The 23,609-nt window shown below is 41.4% G+C and overlaps 1 protein-coding gene across 6 annotated transcripts in view; it reads right to left on the bottom strand.

The window, feature by feature from the left end:
* The window catches only part of usp19 (ubiquitin specific peptidase 19), a 51,263-nt gene extending 27,910 nt beyond the window's left edge, over positions 1-23,353 (bottom strand). The window contains exons 1-8 of one of the 6 annotated variants that reach the window (XM_061780823.1): positions 22,819-23,353; positions 18,357-18,725; positions 15,077-15,205; positions 13,376-13,512; positions 12,732-13,271; positions 10,575-10,962; positions 10,327-10,486; positions 10,141-10,212 (exon numbers count right to left, since the gene is read on the bottom strand). In XM_061780823.1, coding sequence (XP_061636807.1) covers positions 10,141-10,212; positions 10,327-10,486; positions 10,575-10,962; positions 12,732-13,271; positions 13,376-13,512; positions 15,077-15,205; positions 18,357-18,561 — 1,631 coding nt within the window. In that variant the 5' untranslated portion in view covers positions 18,562-18,725; positions 22,819-23,353. The remainder of the gene's footprint in view (positions 1-10,140; positions 10,213-10,326; positions 10,487-10,574; positions 10,963-12,731; positions 13,272-13,375; positions 13,513-15,076; positions 15,206-18,356; positions 18,726-22,818) is intronic. The other 5 variants (XM_061780821.1, XM_061780822.1, XM_061780827.1 and 2 more) reach the window with 5 other exon arrangements.
* Between the last annotated feature and the right edge of the window lie 256 nt (positions 23,354-23,609).

The following is a 23,609-nucleotide window of genomic DNA, read 5'->3' as shown; positions in this document are numbered from 1 at the left end:
ACAAGTACTGGAAATGGGAAGTGGGAAGAGCAAAAAAAAAAGAATTACCAGTGTACACGTCAAAAATTTGTCAAAGATATGTCAAAGATTTTGAACTTTGAGAGAAAATGTCAAATGTCTGGAAATGTGGTTGACTGTTAGATTTAGATGTGAACAGGGACAGGTTTCTGAGAAAAACTACATATATGGCAAGTTACTGATAACTGTGTATCGCCTGTGGTCTAACCCGTCAAAGTTGGCCTAGGGGAGGATGTCAGGTTGGGGTGCTGAGCGGAGTTCCACAGTGGTCTCCACAAATCAATCGCCCTACGACAAAGATCAAGGAGAGCGCAATGTGGAAGAAGACCAAATACACAACAGCCTCCTGCGACCCACAGCACGGCCCTTTCACAGACAACACTTCTGCAGTCCCCTGCTGCAGTAACTCACAAGAGCAGCCGCCTCCCTCTCACAACGCCTGGCCTTGTAGAATGCACTAGATGACAGCATCATGGAAGGAAAAGCATCGCTGATCTAGATTTGAGGACGTTGAGGGCAGATACTGGACAAGGGAGGGGACACGGCGGGGGGGAGAAGATGCTTCCATTGAGGAAAGAAGGGACATTGGCAAGACATTGGATCAGAGACTGTTCGAAGAAGAAAAGAAAAAAAAAAAACTTTTGCACTCATGGTGACGATCGATGGTGGGGGACCCAGTTCGTCTGGCCTCTGGCTGACTCCTGGCGGCCCCAGAAACCGAGAGACGCTTAACTGGTGATATACAAACAGACACTGCATCAACATTCGCTGTTTGTTTTTGTTATTGTTATTTTTTGCAATGAAGACGCGCTTGGCACTGATAACACTGCTTCGCTTAGGCTAGTTACTTAAGTTACAGTCACCACCAGAAATTCATTTACACACTTATAGAGTTAATGTATGCAACTTTAAAGTATAACTGATAGATCCCTTTGAATTAGAGAGTTATCCTCCTATCACAACAACCATGACTAATGCAGATGGGAATATTGACCTACCTGTCTTGTCTGAGGATCTTATTCCCCGTGTAGATGTTTGGTCTGGGACCTAAGGTGTAGCAGTTTGGAACTGATTGAAAAAATCTACAGTAGACCGGGGATGGTGACCTTAGCCTGGGGCTTGAGGGAAGGTGATCGAGGAATCACCTGAAATGTGGGACGGTTATTTGTAGTTTTTCAAGGTTTCAAGAAACTATTTTGCTAGCGGACATTTGGTCTGGGAAAAAGAATTAAAATGCATTAATTGATGATTGAAATTTTTAAATAAACCAAGGTTTATTTTTTATTTTTTTGTATTAGATAATTCAAAATCCTGGTTAAACTCATGGTTAATTCCACTGATATAAACACATTACAAACAAATATGTGAAAAGCAATATGTAAATTACTTATACTGTGAGGGGTGAGAATATTGGTTTTGTGAAAATGCGCAATTCGCAACGCTGAGTTAAAAACCACGATTTGCTTGCACTCAGTGTTAACAGTTTTGTTTGAAACAATGTTTGTTTCAAATGCTGTCAAGTGATCAGAGCAAATGTATTTATCCATCCATTTTCTGAGCCGCTTCTCCTCACTAGGGTCGCGGGCATGCTGGAGCCTATCCCAGCTATCTTCGGGCAGGAGGCGGGGTTCACCCTGAACTGGTTGCCAGCCAATCGCAGGGCACATACAAACAAACAACCATTCGCACTCACATTCACACCTACGGGCAATTTAGAGTTGTCAATTAACCTATCACGCATGTTTTGGGGATGTGGGAGGAAACAGAGTGCCCAGAAAGAACCCACGCAGGCACGGGGAGAACATGCAAACTCCACACAGGCGGGTATTGAACCCCGGTCCTCATAACTGTGAGGCAGACACTCGAACCAGTCGCGCAACCGTGCCGCCCAAATTTATTTATACAACACTTTTTAAACAAAAATGTAACACCAAGTGCTTTACAGCTCTTAAAATTACGAGAAAAGCTTTGAAGTTATTTCAGAGTGAAGACATAAGACAATCTGCCTGACAAGATGTGTAATCAACCTATGGGCGAAAACGACTTGGTGTGAGTGACTGTGCAGTCTGCTGATTACTCGGGTTGGGCATCGTTTGAATTTGAGCGATTCTGGTCCCGATACCAGTTTCTCATTTCGTTTCCGGTTCCACGCGATTAGCAATTCCGATTCTTTTAGTGGGCTGGGTCAAAAAAAGTCTGCATGATTTAAATAAAGCGTGTCCAAATTATGAACATTAATTTTCTTAGCACCCCGCAGCATAGACTAAAAAGAACATTTGACTCGAGGTTCTTTATAACCAGTATCAATATCAAACCTATGAACTAAAAGGCAATGTGTGTGGACCTAACCCAATTGACTTAATATGAATTAATTGTTTCAGTGAAAAGTTAAATATAGCAGTTAAAATAGTTATTTGGGATTGTTTTATCACGTCAAATGGTTTATACATGCAAGTTTTAACTTGACTTCCTGTTTTAAGCTTGTAGCCTTTTATTTTGAAGGGTACGCATCGGAACTCAGCATTTTGGCACGAAAAGTAACGTCACACGGCACTGGTGAATTTTGAAAACCAAAGTAAACCTAGACCGCAAGAAAAAGAGTAATGATTAGAACCAAATGCTATAAAATGTTGATTCCTTTACCTACCCACTGATGAGGCACAAGGTTAGTGTTTGTGATACTCTGAGGCAACGTTTATGTGAATTTTGTCCCAATTCATTGTGATGTAAAGTTGCTAGTTTGACCTTTGGTGAAGTTTTAGCTCAATGTTAAGCTTTTTTTTCAGTCATCGGCTCTTACATTGGTTTGAAGACAAATAAACGCTAAAAACTATCTGTGCAAAAGTGCAACCCACCGTTTAACTTGTTAGCTGCCTCAATGTTGGCATAGACCTATTTTATTGTTTCACTCACCCAATTTGACTTGACTGACGTTCCGTGCGGTGTAGGCTGAGGCTCGGAGTAGGAGGGAGCACGTCATACTTCTACACACCGTGAAAGCCTCTTTTTGAGCAATATAATCTTATTCCAAATGTTGCACCGAGGCGACCGGTCATTTATTTTAACAAAGTTACGACACACTTTTGTTCACCACTGCCGTTGGGCACAAGCACATCTTCGTGCGTGTTCTCCGTTGGTTTTCGCCACTTTTTCTTTGGGGTCGACGGACTGTAGGCATCGAAACTGGGAACCAAAATGTTTTAATTTTAACGATTCCGGGGGAACCTGAATGTTAGTGCCAGTTCGAATAGGTTCTCGATTCTCAATGCCCAACCCTACTGATTACTGGTGTGTTTATGTATGTGTGTGGTGTCTGAGAGACGAATAGTAAAATCTTGGCTAAGTGTTTTGTGAAAGTGCATTGTTTGATTGATTCCAGGAAGATCTGTTGCTCGCTGTGGGTACTGCATGTATCTTCGTGTGTGTTGTTATTAGGCCTTAAAAGATCAGGAATTTTGGGGCCCACCACCAATCACCGATCACCAAGTTTAAAAAAACGATAACCGATCCGATCACAAAATGGAGTAATGTGTCCATTTACATGACTTGTTCATTTATTGTATATACTTGTGTACTTTATGACTTGTTCATTTATTGTATATACTTGTGTACTGCATACCGAGTACTGTATTCATCCATCCATCCATCCATTTACAGTACCGCTGATCCTCACTCAGGTCGCGGGTGTGCTGAAGCCCATCCCAGCTCAAAATTATTCTCGAGCATTTTAGACAAAAGTTAAAACATCAATGACCTCTAGGGGGCATTCAAGGATTGGCAACTGACATAAGTTTAGGTCAGCTCAACAATACAACATGACAGAAATAATGGGTGCTAACTTACTGTAATTAAATTATTTTATTGCAATTAAATTACTTAAATAAATACTGTTAATGACATGCTTACGCTAACTTTCTCACTGTCCTGGCTATATGGACGGGTGTTGTCCAGAGTGCGTCCGTTTGGCTTTTCCTTTTATTTATTTCTCCACGCTGCATTGCTTGAACGCGGCATGCTCCTCCTAGTGTACATTCTTCAGGTGCCCGATCAAATTTGTGTTGAAGCATTTAGAAGGCGTTCCCCACAACGTACTTCAGTTGTGCACAGACTGCAAATAACTTTATCTGAGACACCGCAAAATAGTCCCACACAGATGACGTGTTTTTTAACCGACAAGATTGAAAAAAACTTTATTGGTTGTCAGATAGTTACAGTACTGCGCCACAAGACACGTGACAAGGCTAAAAATGAAACTAGCTTTTGGATTCATACGCAACGGCGAGTTAAATGTCTTGTGCGGAGCCGATCGATGACATTATTGATCAGATCGGCGAATTATGACATGAGAGCCGATCAGCCAATCAGCATAAAATGCTAATTATCGGCCGATATCGATCACACGGATCAGATCGGCATAAAGTCTAGTTATTATGTAATGCGTCGAGTTGTTGCTGCAGGGAAAAATAAGTTGTGGGAAGATGAGGATTCGTGATTAACTAGTGTGACGCTGTGATATTGTAGAGTCTTTTGTTTTATGAAGTAGTAAGAATGAGGCCTAGAGACCTCAAAAGGAGTAGTCCACTGATAAGACAGATTCCATTGGGAAAAAAAGAGAAAAGGAGGCTGCTCAAAGTCTTAGAATAGTGCAAGTCAACATTCACACAAAATAATATTAATTGAATTCAATTATTATATTGGGATAATTATCATTGTTATCAAAGTTAAACATAGCAATATTAACAATTTTCAACATAAAAAGATATTTAATCCTTAAAAGGAATGTTTCATGCTGTAAACTGCATTTCATTACAGCAGTTTGAGATGATTTTTTTCTTTTTACAAGACAGTCATTATCAGCAATTTGTCTTTTTTTCCCCCCCTTTTTCTCCTTCCTCTCCAGTCATGACTTTGTGCAGCTGTGTGTTTTTGTTTTGTCTTTTTTCCGAACCAAAACACTGCACATTTCTCTGGTGGAGCAGACTTCAGCGCGATTAGCGAACGAAGCATGCCCTACAGTCCTCCTCCGCTCTTGGGCTTCCTGATTCATCCAAGCCCTTTGTTCAGGTTGTGGACGAGCGTCATGGCAACATGACTTCTGTGTTACTTCAGCGTCATGGCGACCTCCTTCGCCCAGTGGAGTACTTCTCTCGCCAACTGCATCCGGTGGCAAGGGGCCTTCGTGCGTACCTTCGCACGGTGGCCGCCTACAAACCGGGAATTCTCGCCACGTGACTACATGGGGTATTCTCCACTAACTTTGTGCGTTCCTCACTGTGTAAAATTCTGTCTTACAGGAGCAACGCTACTCAAACCCGTCTGCTGCACGATGGCTGCGCTACAACACAGTGCTGTTGGGCCTCCCCCATGTCACAGTTACTCTTAACCCTGCCACTCTTATGCCTGACGAGGAGGAGCTACACTCTTGCATCTCAGAATTAGAACATTTATGCACACCTCGTGTCGATCTTTCCGACACACGTTTGCATGGCTTAGACCATGTCTAAAGGGGCGATAATTGCTGGTATTCAGAGTCAGTGGTTTACGTAGGGCTTTTGCACTTTTACAGCTGACTTCTGCAAAAAAAAATGTCTCATATGTGCCCGACATAACGCCAGCACACCACATCCACTCATTTAACAGGCAGCACATCCACCACCTAATGACCATTTCAACATGTAATGATGGATTTTGAAAGCCAAATTGAGTAAATGTTGTGAAGACACAAAATTAAATTGGATTAAGTGCCTACTAATTGTGTTGATGTATATGATAATGCGTGTGCGTCCTAGGCACAGTTTGTCTCCCTTTGAGATCTTCTTTGCCGAGCCTCCACATGTCGGATTGAAGCCTCCAGGCTCGCCGCTGGACACGCATTTGCGAAGACAACATGATCAAGTATTGCACGTCTTTGACTAATTTGTTCCATAAGTCTTCTCAGCACTGCCCAGAGCGGCTGACGGACCCCTGCACAACACCAAACCTGGTGACTTCGTGTTGATGAAGAACTTCTGGTGTAAGACGTGGAGACATCAGCACTGGCTTGGGCCCTTTCAAGTCCTCTTGGTAACTCACAGAGCTATGAAAGTTGCTGAAAGAGCCATGTGGGTTCACATGTCGCACTGCAAGACGGTTACAGCGCCTCCTATGGTCTCAACTCCCCTTCGTCCTTTTAATTCTACACACTACACCCCATAATGATGTGACATTTTTTTTGTGCGAAAGTTTTGCACATTTATTAAAAATGGAAAAACTAAGAAATCACATGTACATAAAGTATTCACAGCCTTTGCCACTAAACTCAAAATTGAGCATGTGCGTCATGTTTCAACTGATAATGCTTGAGAGGTTCCTGCAGATTAATTGGGACTCCACCTATGGTAAATTCAGTTGATTGGAGATGTTTGGGAAAGGCACACACCTGTCTGTATAAGGTCCTAGAGGTGGCCAGTGCATGTCAAAGCACAAACCAAACATGAAGTCAAAGGAATTGTCTGTAGACCTCCAAGACAGGATTGTCTCAGGGCACAACTCTGGCGAGGGGTAAAAAAATCTCTGCTGCTTTTAAGGTTCCAGTGAGCACAGTGGCCTCCATCATCCATAAATGGAAGAAGTTCCGAACCACCAGGACTCTTCCTAGAGCCGGCTGCTCGTCTAAACTGAGCAATCGGGGGAGAAGGGCCTTAGTCAGGGAGGTGACCAAGACCCCAATGGTCACACTGTCAGAGGTCCAGCGGTCCTCTGTGGAGAGAGGAGAACTTTCCAGAAGAACAAACATCTCTGCAGCACTCCACCAATCAGGTCTGTATGGTCGAGTGGCCAGACGGAAGCCACGCATTAGTAATAGGCACATGGCAGCCCACCTGGAGTTTGGCAAAAGGCAGCTGAAGGACTCTCAGACCATGAGAAAGAAAATTCTCTAGTCTGATGAGACATAGATTGAACTCTGTGGCGTGAATGCCAGGCATCATGTTTGGAGGAAACCAGGCACCGCTCATCCCCTGACCAATACCAGCCCTACAGCGAAGCATGGTGGTGGCAGCATCATGCTGTGGTGATGTTTTTCAGCAGTAGGAACTGGGAGACTAGTCAGGATTGAGGGAAAGATGAATACAGCAATGTACAGAGACATCCTGAATGAAAACCTGCTCCAGTCCGCTCAGGACCTCAGACGGGGCGAAGGTTTACCTTCCAACAGGACAACGACCCTAAGCACACAGCCAAGACAACGAGGGAGTGGCTTCAGGACAACTCTGTGAATGTCCGTGAGTGGCCCAGCCAGAGCAAAGACTTGAATCCGCTCAAACATCTCTGGAGAGATCTGAAAATGGCTGTGCACTGACGCTCTCCATCCAACCTGATGGAACTTGAGAGGTGCTGCAAAGAGGAATGGGGGAAACTACCCAAAGATAGGTGTGCCAAGCTTGTGACATCATATTGACAAAGACTTGAAGATGTATTTACTGCCATTGCGGCATCAACAAAGTATTGAACAAAGGCTGTGAATACTTATGTACATGTGAGGTCTTTGTTTTTTCACTTTTAATACATTTTAAAAACGAAAAAAAAACTTTTTTCACAGGGAAATTTTTTTATTCCATTCGGGGTGAGGCCGTAACATAACAAAATATGGTAAAACTAAAACGCTGCGAATACTTCCCGGATGTACTGTATGCCTGCCACTCACCTAAATCTGTGTATCAACTTTGGTGATGATTGAGTGAAAAACTCAAAATGGTGAAGGTTGACGAGAAATTACTTTTTTTCAGTTGATGCAAATTTTCTTACAGCAAACAACTGAAGAATACTGAATATTGAATGACTAAAATGGTGGGTACAGAAAGTATTCAGACCCCCTTAAATTGTTCCCTCTGTTATATTGCTGCCATTTGCTAAAATCATTGAAGTTATTTTTTTCCCCCAATGTACACACAGCACCCCATATTGACATAAAAAAACAGAATTGTTGAAATTTTTGCAGATTTATTAAAAAAGGCACAGTGGACGACTGGTTAGAGCGTCTGCCTCACAGTTCTGAAGACCGGGGTTCAATCCCCGGCCCCGCCTGTGTGGAGTTTGCATGTTCTCCCCGTGCCTTCGTGGGTTTTCTCCGGGCACTCCGGTTTCCTCCCACATCCCAAAAACATGCGTGGTAGGTTAATTGACAACTCCAAATTGCCCGTAGGTGTGAATGTGAGTGCGAATGGGTGTTTATTTGTATGTGCCCAGCGAGTGGCTGGAAACTAGTTCAGGGTGTACCCCGCCTCCTGCCCGATGATCGCTGGGATAGGCTCCAACACGCCCGCGACCCTAGTGAAGTGAAGCAGCTCAGAAAATGGATGGATATTAAAAAAGAAAAACTGAAATATCACACAGCCATAAGTATTCAGACCCTTTGCTGCGAGGGTTAACTTGGGTGCTGTCCATTTCTTCTGATCATCCATGAGCCGGTTCTACACCTTCATTGGAGTCCAGCTGTGTTTGATTATACTGATTGGACTTTATTAGGAAAGACACACACCTGTCTATATAACACCTTACAGCTCACAGTGCGTGTCAGCGCAAATGAGACTCATGAGGTCAAAGGAACTGCCTGAAGAGCTCCGAGATAGAATTGTGGCAAGGCACAGACCTAGCCAAGGTTACAAAAAAATCTCGCTGCACTTAAGGTTCCTAAGAGCACAATGGCCTCCATAATCCTTTAATGGAAGACGTTTGGAACGACCAGAACCCTTTCTAGAGCCGGCCGTCCGGCCAAACAGAGCAATCGGGGGAGAAGAGCCTTGGTGAGAGAGCAAAAGAAGAACCCAAAGATCACTGTGGGTGATCTCCAGAGATGCAGTCGAGAGATGGGAGAAAGTTCAAGAAGGTCAACCATCACTGCAGCCCTCCACCAGTCGGGGCTTTATGGCAGAGTGGCCCGACGGAAGCCTCTCCTCAGTGCAAGACACATGAAACCCTGCATGGGGTTTGAAAGACTCCAAGATGGTAAGAAATAAGATTCTCTGGTCTGATGAGACCAAGATAGAACTTTATGGCCTTAATTCTAAGTGGCATGTGTGGAGGAAACCAGGCACTGCTCATCACCTGTCCAATACAGTCCCAACAGTGAAGCATGGTGGTGGCAGCATCATGCTGTGGGGGTGTTTTTCAGCTGCAGGGACAGGAAGACTGGTTGCAATCGAAGGAAAGATGAATGCGTCCAAGTACAGGGATATCCTGGATGAAAACCTTTTCCAGAATGCTCAGGACCTCAGACTGGGCCGAAGGTTCACCTTCCAACATGACAATGACCCTAAGGACACAGCTAAAATAACAAAGGAGTGGCTTCAGAACAACTGTGACTATTCTTGAATAGCCCAACCAGAGCCCTGACTTAAACCCAATTGAGCATCTCTGGAGAGACCTGAAAATGGCTGTCCACCAACGTTCACCATCCAACCTGACAGAACTGGAGAGAATCTGCAAGGAGGAATGGCAGAGGATCCCCAAATCCAGGTGTGAAAAACTCGTTCCCAAAAAGACTCATGGCTGTATTAGCTCAAAAGGGTGCTTCTACTAAATACTGAGCAAAGGGTCTGAATACTTATGGCTGTGTGATATTTCAGTTTTTCTTTTTTAATAAATCTGAAAACATTTCAAAAATTCAGTTTTTCTCTGTCAATATGGGGTGCTGTGTGTACATTAATGAGGGAAAAAAATGAACTTAAAAATGATTTTGGCGAACGGCTGCAATATAACAGAGTGAAAAATTTAAGGGGGTCTGAATACTTTACGTACCCACTGTATATATCACATACTTAGAATGTACGATCTCGTATTTTGTTCCCTTGGATGGAGAATAAATTTTAAATAAAAAAATAAATAAAAATGCACTCTGATGAGTAGTGGAACATCCTTGTTGTTTATGTGAAGTCAGCAGTTTGGGCTTTGTTTTGGTACCTATTTTGAATACAGAGTCTATAAGGTGATTAATTTCTTGAATGCGAGAATGCTTTTCAAAGTAATATTTCACCACAACAAGCAATACTAATGTTATTTTAGGACTTAGCAAACACACAAAAAATAAAATCATCACTTGAGCAATCACCACTTCTTCAACCATTTCAAGAGTGAAGAGGTTACCTGAGTTTGACTTGCCACTTAAAGACTGTGTTTGGTCCACAGTCCGGGTGAAGCCGAAGAAAGTTAGCATCACTATCAAAAAGAAGATGGTGACACAAAAAGAGTTGTCATTTGGCTGGCGTATGGATTTTGAATTTGTGGAAAAGTAGCAGGACAACACTCCACTGGAAGGCTTCTATTCAGTACCTTGTCTGGAAGATGAGGGTGAAATCCTGCTCCCTGAAAATGACCCTTGATGTGTTCCTGCAGATGCCCTTCATGTAGACATTTACTACCATCAAGTCTGTGCCTTTCTCGTACGAGTCATTCTTCACAGACTGCAGGTTTACCATCGGCTCTGGCGCTACTGTGAAGTAATATGCATTATTACATTCATTTAGAAGATCAGTTAAAAACAGACAGCGCCAGAGGGACTCAACATTGCCAAGACTAACCTTCCTGTTGCTTTATGAGGGGTGGCTCCTCTTTGGACTGGTCACGCTTCTCCTCTCCATCACAGCTCCCTTGAATCTGGGTCAGAACCGGTGTTGGCTCTTGTTCGGCAGACACATCTTGCGAGGGCACAGGGGTGGCCCCTCTTGAACCGAGCTGGTGATGGGTTTGAGCATCCTGCACCGATTTGTGATGCTGACCCATTTTCTCTGGTTCAGCGTTTGTTACGTCTGTGCTCCTTTCTGGAAAGGCTGAACCAACATGGTTATCAAACCACAAAGTTTTCAGAGAGCCAGATGTGCTTACAGGAACTTCTGGTTCGTTTTCACTATCCCGAGTTTCAGAGCCTCTGTCCTGTGTGTCTGGGGAGTCATATGGTTTATCGGACTCCTAAACAGAAAGAGAATAAAGATCTGATACAGCTTGCATATATTCAACTCAACTGAACGTTATTAAAAAGCATTTATTTTTTAAACTGCAGCTTAAAGTGCTGTACAGAAATACAAATTAAACCAAAAAAAATGAAAGGTAAACCCAATAAAAACAAAACACTTAAACATGGGTAGAGTCTCATTGCTGAGTTAAAAACAAAGGAATAAAATTACGGTTCAAGAGTTTTTTTTGTTTTTGTTTTTTAAACATGGACAGTGACAGTTGGGAAGCTTGTTTTTTGTGCACAAAGAGGTCATTCCCTAGTTTGGGGCCAGAAATAGAAAAAGAGAAATAGAAAAAGCTCAATCTCCACTGAGCTGCTGGTCAGCTGGCCTGAAGCACCACGCATGAGTGTAGGAATGGAAAACATTTTTTGTAAATGAAAAAATAAAACAAGAATGTTTTTTCAAAAAATAACTAAAACGACATTTTACATTTGCAAAACTAACTTAAATTACAGCGAAAATGTCAGTTTTCGTCTTTGTCAATTAATTTCATACATGAGCTTTCAACATTGATTTTAAATGTTTTTATTTCGGATAAATACATAGACACAGAACAGATACGAAAGGAAGGTCAAACAGTCCTTTGGGAATTGTAGTTCACAGTAATTACTGTGTGTCGCTTAAAAAGGACAACATCGGGCAGCGCCGTCGTATTGACGGCTCTCCAGACGAAGCGCAAGTTTTGCCGTGAATTTAACTTTTACGTCCAAGCTATTTTTGTTGCTGTGTGCTGCTATAGGCTAACCGGCTAAGACAGCTACCGACTGTGGCTGTTTCCTGCCACGAAAGGCAGATGTGCAAGCACAAAATGAGTTTGTCTCATTGACACAGCAGCTGATTGAACTACTGCAACAACAGGACATTTTCACAGCACTATAACAGCAGGAAAACTTGAAAAGCTTTGTCACAATAATCATGGACTTAAAAAATAAATAAATAAATAAAATATAAAACAGACAGGAGGCACTTTCACTGGAGATACAGAAAGTAAACGCAAGCTGTCTGTCTATCTATCTAACAGACACAAATCTGAAAGTCCACTTGAGAAGTTGTCAATTAAGTGACATGGAAAACTTGCAAATAAGAACTTTATTTTTAGTTAAGTTAAACATATAAACACATTTTTAAAAAAACAACAAAAAAAAACATACTAATCCAACCTTAGAAGCAGTATTACACACTGCACTTATTGCACTTCCAATTCTGTGGATTTATACAGTACCTGCATTTGATTTGTGGATGGTTGTTCATCTGCTAGAAAGTTAAGATTTTTTAATGATATTTTTTACACATTTATAAATCTTTTATAAAAAAAATTCTTTTTATAAATCTCACACTTGACAACTACCACGGATTTTAAAAAAAAATAATTTAAACTAAAACTGACACTAATACAAACTAAATTAAAATGAAGCATTTTGGATAAAAAAAAAAAAAAAAAAAACTATCACCTTCTCTAAAAACTTATTAAAAGTAACTGAATTTGAAAATCAAGAGTCAAAACGAAAAATAACTATAATGGAAAATCCCAAACTACGATAACCCTGGCCAGAAGTTACCACTGCTAACACTACTGTAATTTTAGGTTTCTCAATTTTTTTTGTGCACAGGATTAAAACATACCATACCTTTCATAAAGTTGTAAGGACCCATGATCCAGAACAACAGAAAAACAAAAACATTTTCATCAGTGGTAAATTTTCAATAAGCATTTGTACTAACCTGAATCTGGTTAGCAACAGGTTCATGTTCATCAACTAATCTTTCTATACTCTTGTCTCCATCTCTGTGTGGTGTTTGAGGGAGGTCTACAGCAGGAAGGTGTGCATGTGATGTTCTAGTCTGAGCTGAGTCCATGTCTCTTTCAGTAGAAGACTTGGCCTCCTTGGTGTTCCTGGGAAGATGGGTAATGGTGCGCTTTGCATTTGGCTCTTGGGGCTGCTGGTTGCTGTTCTTAACGGGGACGCGCTTAAGTGAAACCGCTGCGCTGTCCCCACCTTCAAATGTCGCTGCCACACAGTCCGTGGAGGTTTTGTCATACAGTTGTTTGCTTTTCAGATGGCGCTTAACTCCACGCTCAGCTTTGCTGCCGCTGCATCTCGATACATTGTGTGAGGGGGACGAGGGAGCTTGAGATTGATGCTGTTCCAGCGGGGAGGACAACTTGAGATGCTCTGATAATTCTGCGGCTACAGACTTCCTTTCTGGCAGCTTGGCCTTTTTTGTCTCAATGGGTCCGACTTCTTTCCCTTTCTTGTTGGACTTAAAAACAGCAAATGGAAAAGTTGTCATCATTAAACAAAATTGTAGCATGAGGTGGGCTCAAAACTTAACCAACCTAAAAGTTCAATTTATTGTCGACTCACTTTTAATGAAGGCCAAATGTGACTAGGGATCTTCTTGTGCAGGGTGAGCAACAGAAATCCTCCCTTCTCTTTGTACTGCACTCTACTACAAGAGGCCTCTATTTCCTCCTGCAATTGGCAGGTCCACTCACGACCATCTGAAAAAGGAAACAGACACAGATGTACAAAATTAAAATTGAATGGAAATTCATCTTTGCTAAAACAATGGAGTAACACCGTCTAGAAGGAGATAAAATAGGCAAAATATTATGTGAATGCAGACTGAAGCATGACTATATTCATTATTACTAAAATTAACATATTGTCTGTGTATGATTTGCTTGCTTGGTATACTGATTATCTGGATGCTTGTAGAATTTAATCAAATATCCAAAACAACAGAGGCACATCAGTTCAGACACCACATACGCAGAAAAGCAATCTGGTGTATGCAGTCAAGTGCAGTGAGGAATGCACAGATGCATACACTAGGGAAACCAAGCAACTACTGAGCAGACAGGTGGCATAACACAGACGGGCAAAGTCCTGAGGTCAAGATTCAGCCGTCTACCTGCAGCTCCAAGAGAAACAGCCCTCTTTTGAGGACAAAAATGTGTATTTTCTGTACAGGAAAGACAGATGGTTTGAAAGAGGAGTGAGAGAGTCCATATACACAAAGGTCATATGCCGTCCTTTCGTCTCCCTTTCGAAACTCAATTATTCTGCCTCCAACAAACAGCACGGCCTCCTTGACCTTTAGGTAACTCAACATCCACTTTATAACTGAGTGGAATATCAATGAGGGACTTTCTACCCAACAACTCTGGTGGACGGATGGATGGCTTAACGGCTCTCCCCCTTTTTTGCATTCCAAAAGAATGATACTATGTGGTTTGGGGTATCCTTCTAGGTTGGAGCATAAATAGTTGAGTTTTTCACACAAACACTAGTGCATTTTAACTAAGCCTTGTTGTATGAATTGATGAAGCCTGCTCGCATGAGAGGCGAAACATCTTCTGAGACAAACATAAGAGTACAGTTGTGATCGATTCAATGCCCTGAGGACTTCGATTTGATTTTCAGTCGTTAACATTCTTAATTCATCATACAAGAGTAAAAACAAAACCACTGTTCAACAATTAACACATTCAGTGCCACTGACTGCTTTAGAAGTCAAATATCCATGTTAACTGGGAGGGCCGGCACTGAATGAGTTTAAGAGGTAACACAAAGTGAGTCACTTTGCAGATGTGCCTCACTCACATATTTTTGCTCTGCACTGTCAGTGACTGAGTCTTACTGTTTGGATTGTGAATGCTCTAACCTCATGTAACTTCCTTTGTCTTTGGCTGTTTTTTTTAAACACTCAACCTCAACTAAACTAGTTCTATGTGCTGATATCTCACGTTATGTCATGCGTGACAAGGATTTGAACTCAAGATTTTGTGTGACAAATTGTGCATTGTACAACCTCAGGGGGGCGTTGTACTATGATGTTCTACTGTATTAAACATTTCCGTAGAGAGGCGCTGAAAATGTGATGACGAGAGCTTACATTATCAAACAAACAGATTTGAGCATAATTTTGTTTCAAACAATGTGCAATACTGGATCAAATTTTCAGAAAGGTGCATCCCTGTTGCAACCACTTTCATGTTTTCTTTTTCATGAACGTTTCTTTCAAACTCAAATATTGTTCATGTGTGGCAACGATGACTTTACCTGAGAAGTGTACATGGCAGTGTGTATCAGTGAAGGTTGTGTTGACATCCTCGATGTTCTGCACACTTTCCCCACATCGCAACTTGATGATCACTTCATTGACATTTTGTTTCCAATCCACAAAGACATCTGAAAGCGCAAAACAATCAAAATAAATGTGTAATATTTCATTTTTATTCATTTGATTGTCTTTTCTATATAAAATGTGTTTGTTTTTTTAATTAGAAAAAACATGAGGAAATTGCAATTCACTTTATATGATTTTAAGAAAAATACTATATCGTAAGATATACCGTTATCAGAATGTAATATTCGCTACATCGGGAGTTACAATTTTGTCCATATCGCACAGCACCAACATGGATCCCTTTCACGCAGAATGGAAAATTCCATCTTAGAGGCCTGGTAAGAAAGAGGCTAGCGACAACCAGTGTTGTTCCACCATATGGTTTGGGCCAACTGATAGAAAAAGACAATTTGGATGGGCTTCAGTTGTTTGCTAATGTTGTCATGTTGATCATTTGCCTCCTAGTTCCTCTGCCCATTTAGGCAGCTGACTAACTGAACATGAATTACTTGCACCCTGTGCTGGTTGCTGCCATGTTATGAAATCCCATATTATGCCTCATATAGCGAAAAAACACAATTGCCTTGTTGCTAGGAATGTTTAATGTGAAATAAAGGCTATATATAGTCTTGAAAAGTGAGCCTCCTCATTGTCAACAAATCAGTTCAAGAAACTATATTCCGATCCTCCAGCTTGTTTGTAATGACTGAACTCAAAACACTTTCCCCAGCTCTTTTTCAATCAATTATCAAAACAAGACACTCATTCATTTTTGCTAGTGAAATGCACATTACATTAAGCTCTGTGCATTAGACTAGTGGGAACAGACCAGCAGAATCAGGCTCGATACAAATAAACTCCCCTACAGTCAGTCAAGAGGTGCACCTGCTCACACTTATTCAGGCCCTGCCACTGACCTCACATGCGTAAGCTGTCATCTCAGCACACTGACAGAGTGCAATGAACGCACCAATGACGGTAAGAAACACCCAAAAACCTCTGCCACACACATTTTATGACAAGTCAATAAAACATAAACCATGCGCGTATTTCAAAAAGACATCATATAATATTTTACGCAATAGAAACCACAGAATCAAGAAAAATTAGAAAAGTTGTATACCAATTTGGATGTGACAAAGCTGTGGAAGTGATTCAAGCTGAATATCATGTCCAAAGTCTCAGTTTCAAGTGTGCTCCTCTTCCTACTTAGCCTGCAACACAACTAAAAAGCCTTGACTTTCACTCACCCCTCTCTGTCTCCCTTTCTCTCTCCCTCTAAATGTCATGAACAACACTATCCTTTCTGGGTGGTTGCAATGACTCATGTCACATCAACTTTCCTGTCATACAATAAACACACATACACCCTACGCATAAAATAAATGGAGGAAAAAGTAGTGGCGCACGTCAAGTAAATACCAAACAATCCTGAATATAAATCTTAAATAATCTCCATGACAAGACACTTACGACAATTGTATGCTTTATGGGAACAGTTTGAGACCCCTTCCTGTAATAATTTTAATCACAGTATATCAAGGCTCAAAATATATGTTTTTCTTTGAGGAGCAGTTTTGCTAACTATCCATCCATCCATTTTCAACACCGCTTATCCTGGTTATCATTTCTTTATTGGAGGAGCAACTTCCTAATTTTGAGGAGCAATTTTTTGCAGCCTAATTGCACAGGGTCCCGAGAAGCAAAGGTTATATTAAACAATAAAAACATGACAATAATGGGGGAGGTGCATGTAGGGCCGCAGCTAAATCTTTTAGTATTAAAACAATTGAGTATGTGGATCAACTATATTTTTGCTTGATGAAATAGCAATTATGAATACAAATGAGAAAAAAAAGTCCTTTCACTTCATAACATATGACTAATAGGTTTCCTTTTTGATATAATCAAGTTTCCATCCATCCATTTTTTTTATCGCTTATCCTCACTAGGGTCGTGGGCTGCGGGAGCCTATCCCAGCTATCTTCGGGCGAGAGGCGGGGTACACCCTGAATCGGTCGCCAGCCAATCGCAGGGCACATAGAAACAAACAACCAGTCACACTCACATTCACACCTACGTGCAATTTAGAGTCTTCAATCAACCTACCACGCATGTTTTTGAGATGTGGGAGGAAACCAGAGTGCCCGGAGAAAACCCACCCAGACACGGGGAGAACATCCAAACTCCACACAGGCGGGGCCGGGATTTGAACCACGGTCCCCAGAACTGTGAGGCAGATGTGCTAACCAGACGGTCACTGTGCCGGCTGTAATCAAGTTTGTTTTTCTTAAATTCACACTGTGTATAAAACATTCATTCACTCATCTTCCATTCCGATTATCCTCACTAGGGTCGCGGGCGTGCTGGAGCCAATCGCGAGGCGAAGGTTTGCTTCACGTCCGGTGGGAACGTAGCATACTGTGTAGGTATTAATGTTAATTCACTAGAGCCCAATCATGCTTTCGTCAATATTACAAGACAACAGTCATTGACATTCTACTAACATTGTTAAGCAAATCAAACTACATCACCACAACATTCGCTTGTTGTTTTTTTTCCCCTCCTTTCGTGGTGACTTTCAGTAATGAGCTGTGTGTATCCGTAAGGGATAGCCACTTTATGAGGGATTGCAAAGAGGACCGCACCCCGGCTTGTTCTCTGTAGATTTGAACATCATACATCCTGATAACGCATATCCCGTATATAAAAGAGACGTTTGTGCTTTTTTTAGTGGAAGAAGAGGCAAACTAAATAATTACTGAGATACAGAAAACAAACCGATCAATGATAATTCGGGGGATATTTTATTTACCTCACCGAGAGTGTGTAGCCCGGGTACAAAATTAAATACCACGTTCTATAAGGGCCTATTGTACCATGCAGAGCGTACCTCACGTTTTCAGTTTTATCGAGTACCGTCCCAGCCCATCTATCCTTTTCGTCTTAATGCAATACCAAGATATTGGATCGGACTCAGTATTGCCAGATACACAAATTAAAGTCACTCAATTCGGAGACGGGTGCAAATAAACCTGATTGGGACATCACATTTTGTAACGCTTTTGAGTTAAAAGAAAACTGAATTCAGAGTTCATTTTAATCACACTACAATAATTAAAAAAAAAAAAAACATTGTAACTTTCAAATTTTTTATTGTAGTTTGATTAGAAATGTGTTTGTTCTTTTCATAATTTGGACTACTTATGGTACCTTTTTTGACCTCTGCAAGGACTCCATCGACTCCTGCAGCAACAGCAGCTCTCTTGGCCTCTCTGGACTCCTGGTTAGCTCTGTCCTTCTGCTTCTTCTTACTGGCGCTAGAGGACAGCTCGGATCCATGTTCGCCACCTCCCCTCTGCTGATTCGGAGCGCCACCGCGACGGCCCGCGGTCCCATTGCCACCGTTGCTGGACATCTTCAGACACTTGGCGCTAACGGGCCGCCCGTCGCCAGATTCACTACCGCTGCTGGGGTCTGGATCTGAGGTGTGCCGCTTCCTGCTTGGCCCAGCTATCTTGGCGATGATACTGGTCGGACCTCTCTCAGAACAGAATCTGGAAGGTTAACAGGGAAGGGAAGCTACGGCATCAGGTAGGGAGACAAACAAAATCATTCAATTATTCAATGAGCATGATTGTAAAGAGTGATAAACTATTTTTATCTACTCAGGGTGGGCCAAATATACAGTCAGTCAATCAGAGGCACTTTTAATTTTGGCAGGTGTGCGCTGACTCCAATTCAACATGAGTAAATATGATTACTTCAATCCTGAATTTATCTTTAAATAAACTGTGGTACTTAAGTGTGATATATTGCATTGTTTTGTCGCATGGCACCATATCCATAGGCCAATATCAGCTATCCGTAGTCACAGCCTGACATTCAAATACAGGAATCCTTCGTTTACGACGCACTAAAATGCATACTCCATATATTAAGAAATTCTTGCTTCAAATTATAGCGTTTGCAGACAGCGTACGATTAATTAGTATGGACAGCAGCATAAGAATATGTCGTTACGTAGCACAACAAAGTACGCTCAGTTAATGCTATACTTGCCGATTTTCATTTCATTGTTTTATATTTATGGACTATGTTTTTGTACAGCTATTTACTGTAATTATGACTTTACTAAAGCATTACTGTAAGTTAAGAAGAGAGACCCCAAACTCGATGTGCGGTAATATCAGATTGTAAATTACGCTGTGCTTTCCCCCATATAAAATATAACTTCTATTGACAGCATCGTGGGCTTTAGCGGAAGCATGTTTTACTCAACAGCAGAAAAGAGACAATCCCAAAAAAAACATCCATCCATCAATCCATTTTCTGAACCGCTGATCCTCACTAGGGGTGCGGGTGTGCTGGAGCCTATCCCAGCTGACTCTGGGGAAGAGGCAGGATACACCCTGAACTGGTCGCCAGCCAATGCCAGGGCACATATAAACAAGCAAGCATTCGCACTCACATTCATACCTACGGGCAATTTAGAATTGCCAATTAACCTACCATGCATGTTTTTGGGATGTGGGAGGAAACTGGAGTACCTGGGGGAAAACCCACACAGGCACGGGGAGAACATGCAAACTCCAAACAGGCAAGGGCAGATTTGAACCCGGGTCCTCAGAACTGTGAGGCAGATGTGCTAACCAATCATCCACTGTGGCTAAATGCCAAACTGTTACAGACTAATCAGACAGATTTCTGAAACTGAAGCTATTTGTTTTTTTATATACAGTATATAATGGTAAATCATTTTTGCAAATAAGGTGTTAATTGGACAATTTGAGAAATATTTAACTATGTATGCTGCTTAATTTACAAGACAATTATCCAATTACTGGCATAGGACACAAGAAATTGTTGCCTTGCATAAAGCCTCCCTAATAATGTGTCTAAACCAGTGATTCCCAACCTGTGTGCCAGGGCACATTAGTGTGTCATGAGCGCTCTTCAGGTGTGGCTTGGGAAATATAAAATTTTACTTAATAAAAAATTCTTTATTTCCAAGAAATAATGTATCTTTATTCATCTATTTATGCTAGTGAGGCAAAGTGACAGACAGAAGAAATGAATGCTCTTCTATTAGATGGGAAGAAGTACATACAGTAATTAATGTATCCACTTTTTGTGACATTTTTGTTTGTTGGGGTGCCGTGAGATTTTTCAATTGTAAAATATGTGCCTTGGCTCCATAAAGGTTGGAGATCACTGGTCTAAACACAGGGTAAATACATTTTGCCTTGCCAAGTAGCTTTACACCAGTGATTAATCCCCAAACCACTGTGAGGGTTTTGATATTCTTAGAGGCTACAGGTGTTCCAGGCCCTCACCTCTTACAAAATAAAACATTCTATTTGTTAACATACCATGAAATGGTAGTCAAACTTTATACTTCCAACACCACAAGTTTTTTTCCCCCCAGAGGGTTTTTTTTTCAAACTACACAGCTTAGAAATTATTTAATGGACTATCACTCGAGCCAACCTTTTCTAACATTCCATGCTGCAAAATAAGTAAAGTATGTATGATTATTGCTGATATCGGATCAGACAAAACTCCAGGCTGTAATATCAGTATCGGATCGGAAGAGAAAAAGTTGGATTGGAACATCTTTAATAGGGGTTGGAAATTAATCATTGCCAGTTAGACGTGCGCCCCACTCATCTAACAGGCTACTATGAAGGAGCATGTGTTTTTGTATTCTGCAGTTAATAAATCCAATAAAGGTAATTTCATCATAAATCAGAACACTGTGCTCATAACTGAATATATGGAGCGAGCCCCCATTGATAGAAAAGCAAGTGAACCAGCTTGTGTTGATTAGCGTTGCAGCATAATGTGGTGGGGACGCATTACAGATGTTGGGTAGTCTGTGAGTGGGCCAGGTTTCTCGTCAGGCTGTACCCAGCATAACATGCAATATGATGTATCACCTTCCCAGGACACTAGACCTACTACAGCCTCTGGAGTGCGCATGAGGAAACACGCTTCAGTCTTTGGCAGAATATGTGCCAGGCCAGATATGAGAGGGAAAGATCACACTTCAGGGTTACCGCACCCAGGGTGTGCACATGGCCAGAAGGTGTGCAAATGATAGAATTAAGTGGATGGCAGAATGGCCCCAGTCAGAAAAGCTCAGAGCTGCGTACCTTTTCTGACTTAAGCATACGGGAAAATAAGGCCCTAATTGAATAGGTAGACTTTTACCAGTAAGTTGTATTCTTCAAGTGTACTAATCAGCAGGTGTGATATAATGCTGCCACCTTGAATAGTGTCGAAGAAATAGTTGTACTTCATGAGCAATTTGTTCCTGAAAAACCTGTCACTCTGTGACACTAACACCAATTTTGCAGTCCATAATCCACTCATGTAAACTAAACATTTTTAAAAAATAAAGTTAGATTAAATGATCTGAAAAATTTAATCTTTAATTTAATTTAGAATTACATCAACCATACTGCAAAAAGATCAATTGTAAAATTAAGGTGAGAAACTTAATTTATCGTCAGTGACAGGCTCAGTTTAGTGGTACTTAAAACTCTAAATATTGTTTAGGCTATCAAATTAAGGTTTTAAAGGACACCTTTTGTTTTATCATGAGATTGAGTGATAAGATTTTCAGCAAAGTTCTGTCCCCTTAATTAAAAAATGTTACCCGATGACAGTCGCTCCGTGATAGAAACAGTTCTAAAAATGACTAATAGAAGAAATTAGCTCCGCTGTCAATTGTTATGTAATACAGAGGGTCCAAATAATTATGAAAATCAAACATTGCAGTTTTAACGCACTTAAAAAAAAAATATTCTTATGTGGGCACTAAAAATACAGAAACCCTCTTGCTTAAATTCCCTTACTTTGCTCGAAAATGATTATTTACTAACTACAATAATGAATCTTCATTCATATATCTATGACGGTGACGCATACTGACAAGCACAGCAATTAAATGCTCTTCCACTAAACGGCAGAAGGTACAATTAGCCTGTGTATCCACCCGGTGCCATTCATATAAGAGAATAATACGATTGTGTTCAACTAAACAGTCCCGGATTTCAAACTGAGGAGACGAAATCATCATTTCCCTATAATATATACTTTTTTTATTATTATTATTATTGGCTTGCACAGTGACCTTTTGGTCATGTAAAATAATTGCATTGGCTCAAAAAAGGTTTGGAAAACCAGGCTTAACAGCAGCAGCACTTGTGGTTGCTAGCGTAAACACAATGGTTGTTATTGACACTGCCCTACTGCCGAAGTGGCAGATAAAGGCCGCCGTGTATCTTTGAAATGCACCACTCTGTGCGTTCTACTCCATTGTTCAGTTTTTACGAGATCATGTTTTTACGAGATCATGTTTCCAGCCCTCCACTGATTTTGCACCACTGGCGTCTTTAAAAACATCGACACCTTTACACCACATGTAGTTCTGCCGCTTAGAATTTAACATGGCAAAGTCAAAATTGTGTTACTCATGCTTAGCTGTCCCTAACGTTCACCTAAATGCGTTCATTAGACTGTCAACATCTTGAATTTTGCAGCAGAGACACAATAATCGATGGCTTAATGTCATTAGCCGCCGCTAAAGCTAATGCTAACCTCCATTTTACACTTGGGTCACCTGGGACAAGGGGCTGTGTTGATATTGTAAGGAAACCATCATACTCACCGAGTGTCAATTGAAGGCGAAGTGTTGTATTTTCTGTGTGCGTGTACACAATGTCCGGCGACTTGCTTGCTGTGCGTGCCCACCGGCTGCCGAGCTTTCTTCGCTTCTCTTGGCGACAGCAGGCCGCTCAGCTCCTTGCCGCACTCGCAAACCTGCAGTCCACGGCTATGCTTCTGGAATGTTCTTTCGTTTTTCTTTTCCTTTTTTTTTTTATCCAGGAGCCATTTCGGACAAAATGAAACCGTTAATTGTGTACGTGTGTTTTCACCAAAAGACGATAGCCGAAAGACGGTCAGTCTAATGGTGCCATTGACGAGTGTGCAATCGGCGAGGGGGTTACTTTGTTTCGGACAACATCAACATCCTGGCCCGCCGAGCCTAAAGAGGGCCGCACACTTCCTGGATGGCGACACCACGTGATCTGTAGCCCTTCCCCCTTTCCCGTGCGCACGTGCGCGTCTTACATCGCCAAACGACATTCAAACAAACACGTCCTCGTTTCAGCTTTCACAACTCGTTTTAAGGTTTTGAAAGGTACACTGTACACGTTGGTGGTGTTTATAGAGCTCAGAACATAAGATGTGAATCAGCCGTTTCGCTCAGCTATTTCTTCTTTTGTGTAAGCAAATAAAAATAAATTTGAAAAAAACCGGATTCGTTTTTTTCGACAATTACCGTGAAAAACGGCAAATAATTTTGGTCAAGAATCAAGAAAACAAATTTAAAAGCTGTGCTGGACAGGTGGGACGGAGGAGAGAAGGAAGGCAGCAAAGTAATTTTTCGAGGTGTCA

The sequence above is a fragment of the Phyllopteryx taeniolatus genome, chromosome 1, assembly GCF_024500385.1.
Source record: "Phyllopteryx taeniolatus isolate TA_2022b chromosome 1, UOR_Ptae_1.2, whole genome shotgun sequence".
Lineage (NCBI taxonomy): Eukaryota > Metazoa > Chordata > Actinopteri > Syngnathiformes > Syngnathidae > Phyllopteryx > Phyllopteryx taeniolatus.
The sequence above is the reverse complement of the archived record's forward strand: the minus strand, read 5'-3'. Positions and strand labels throughout refer to the sequence as shown.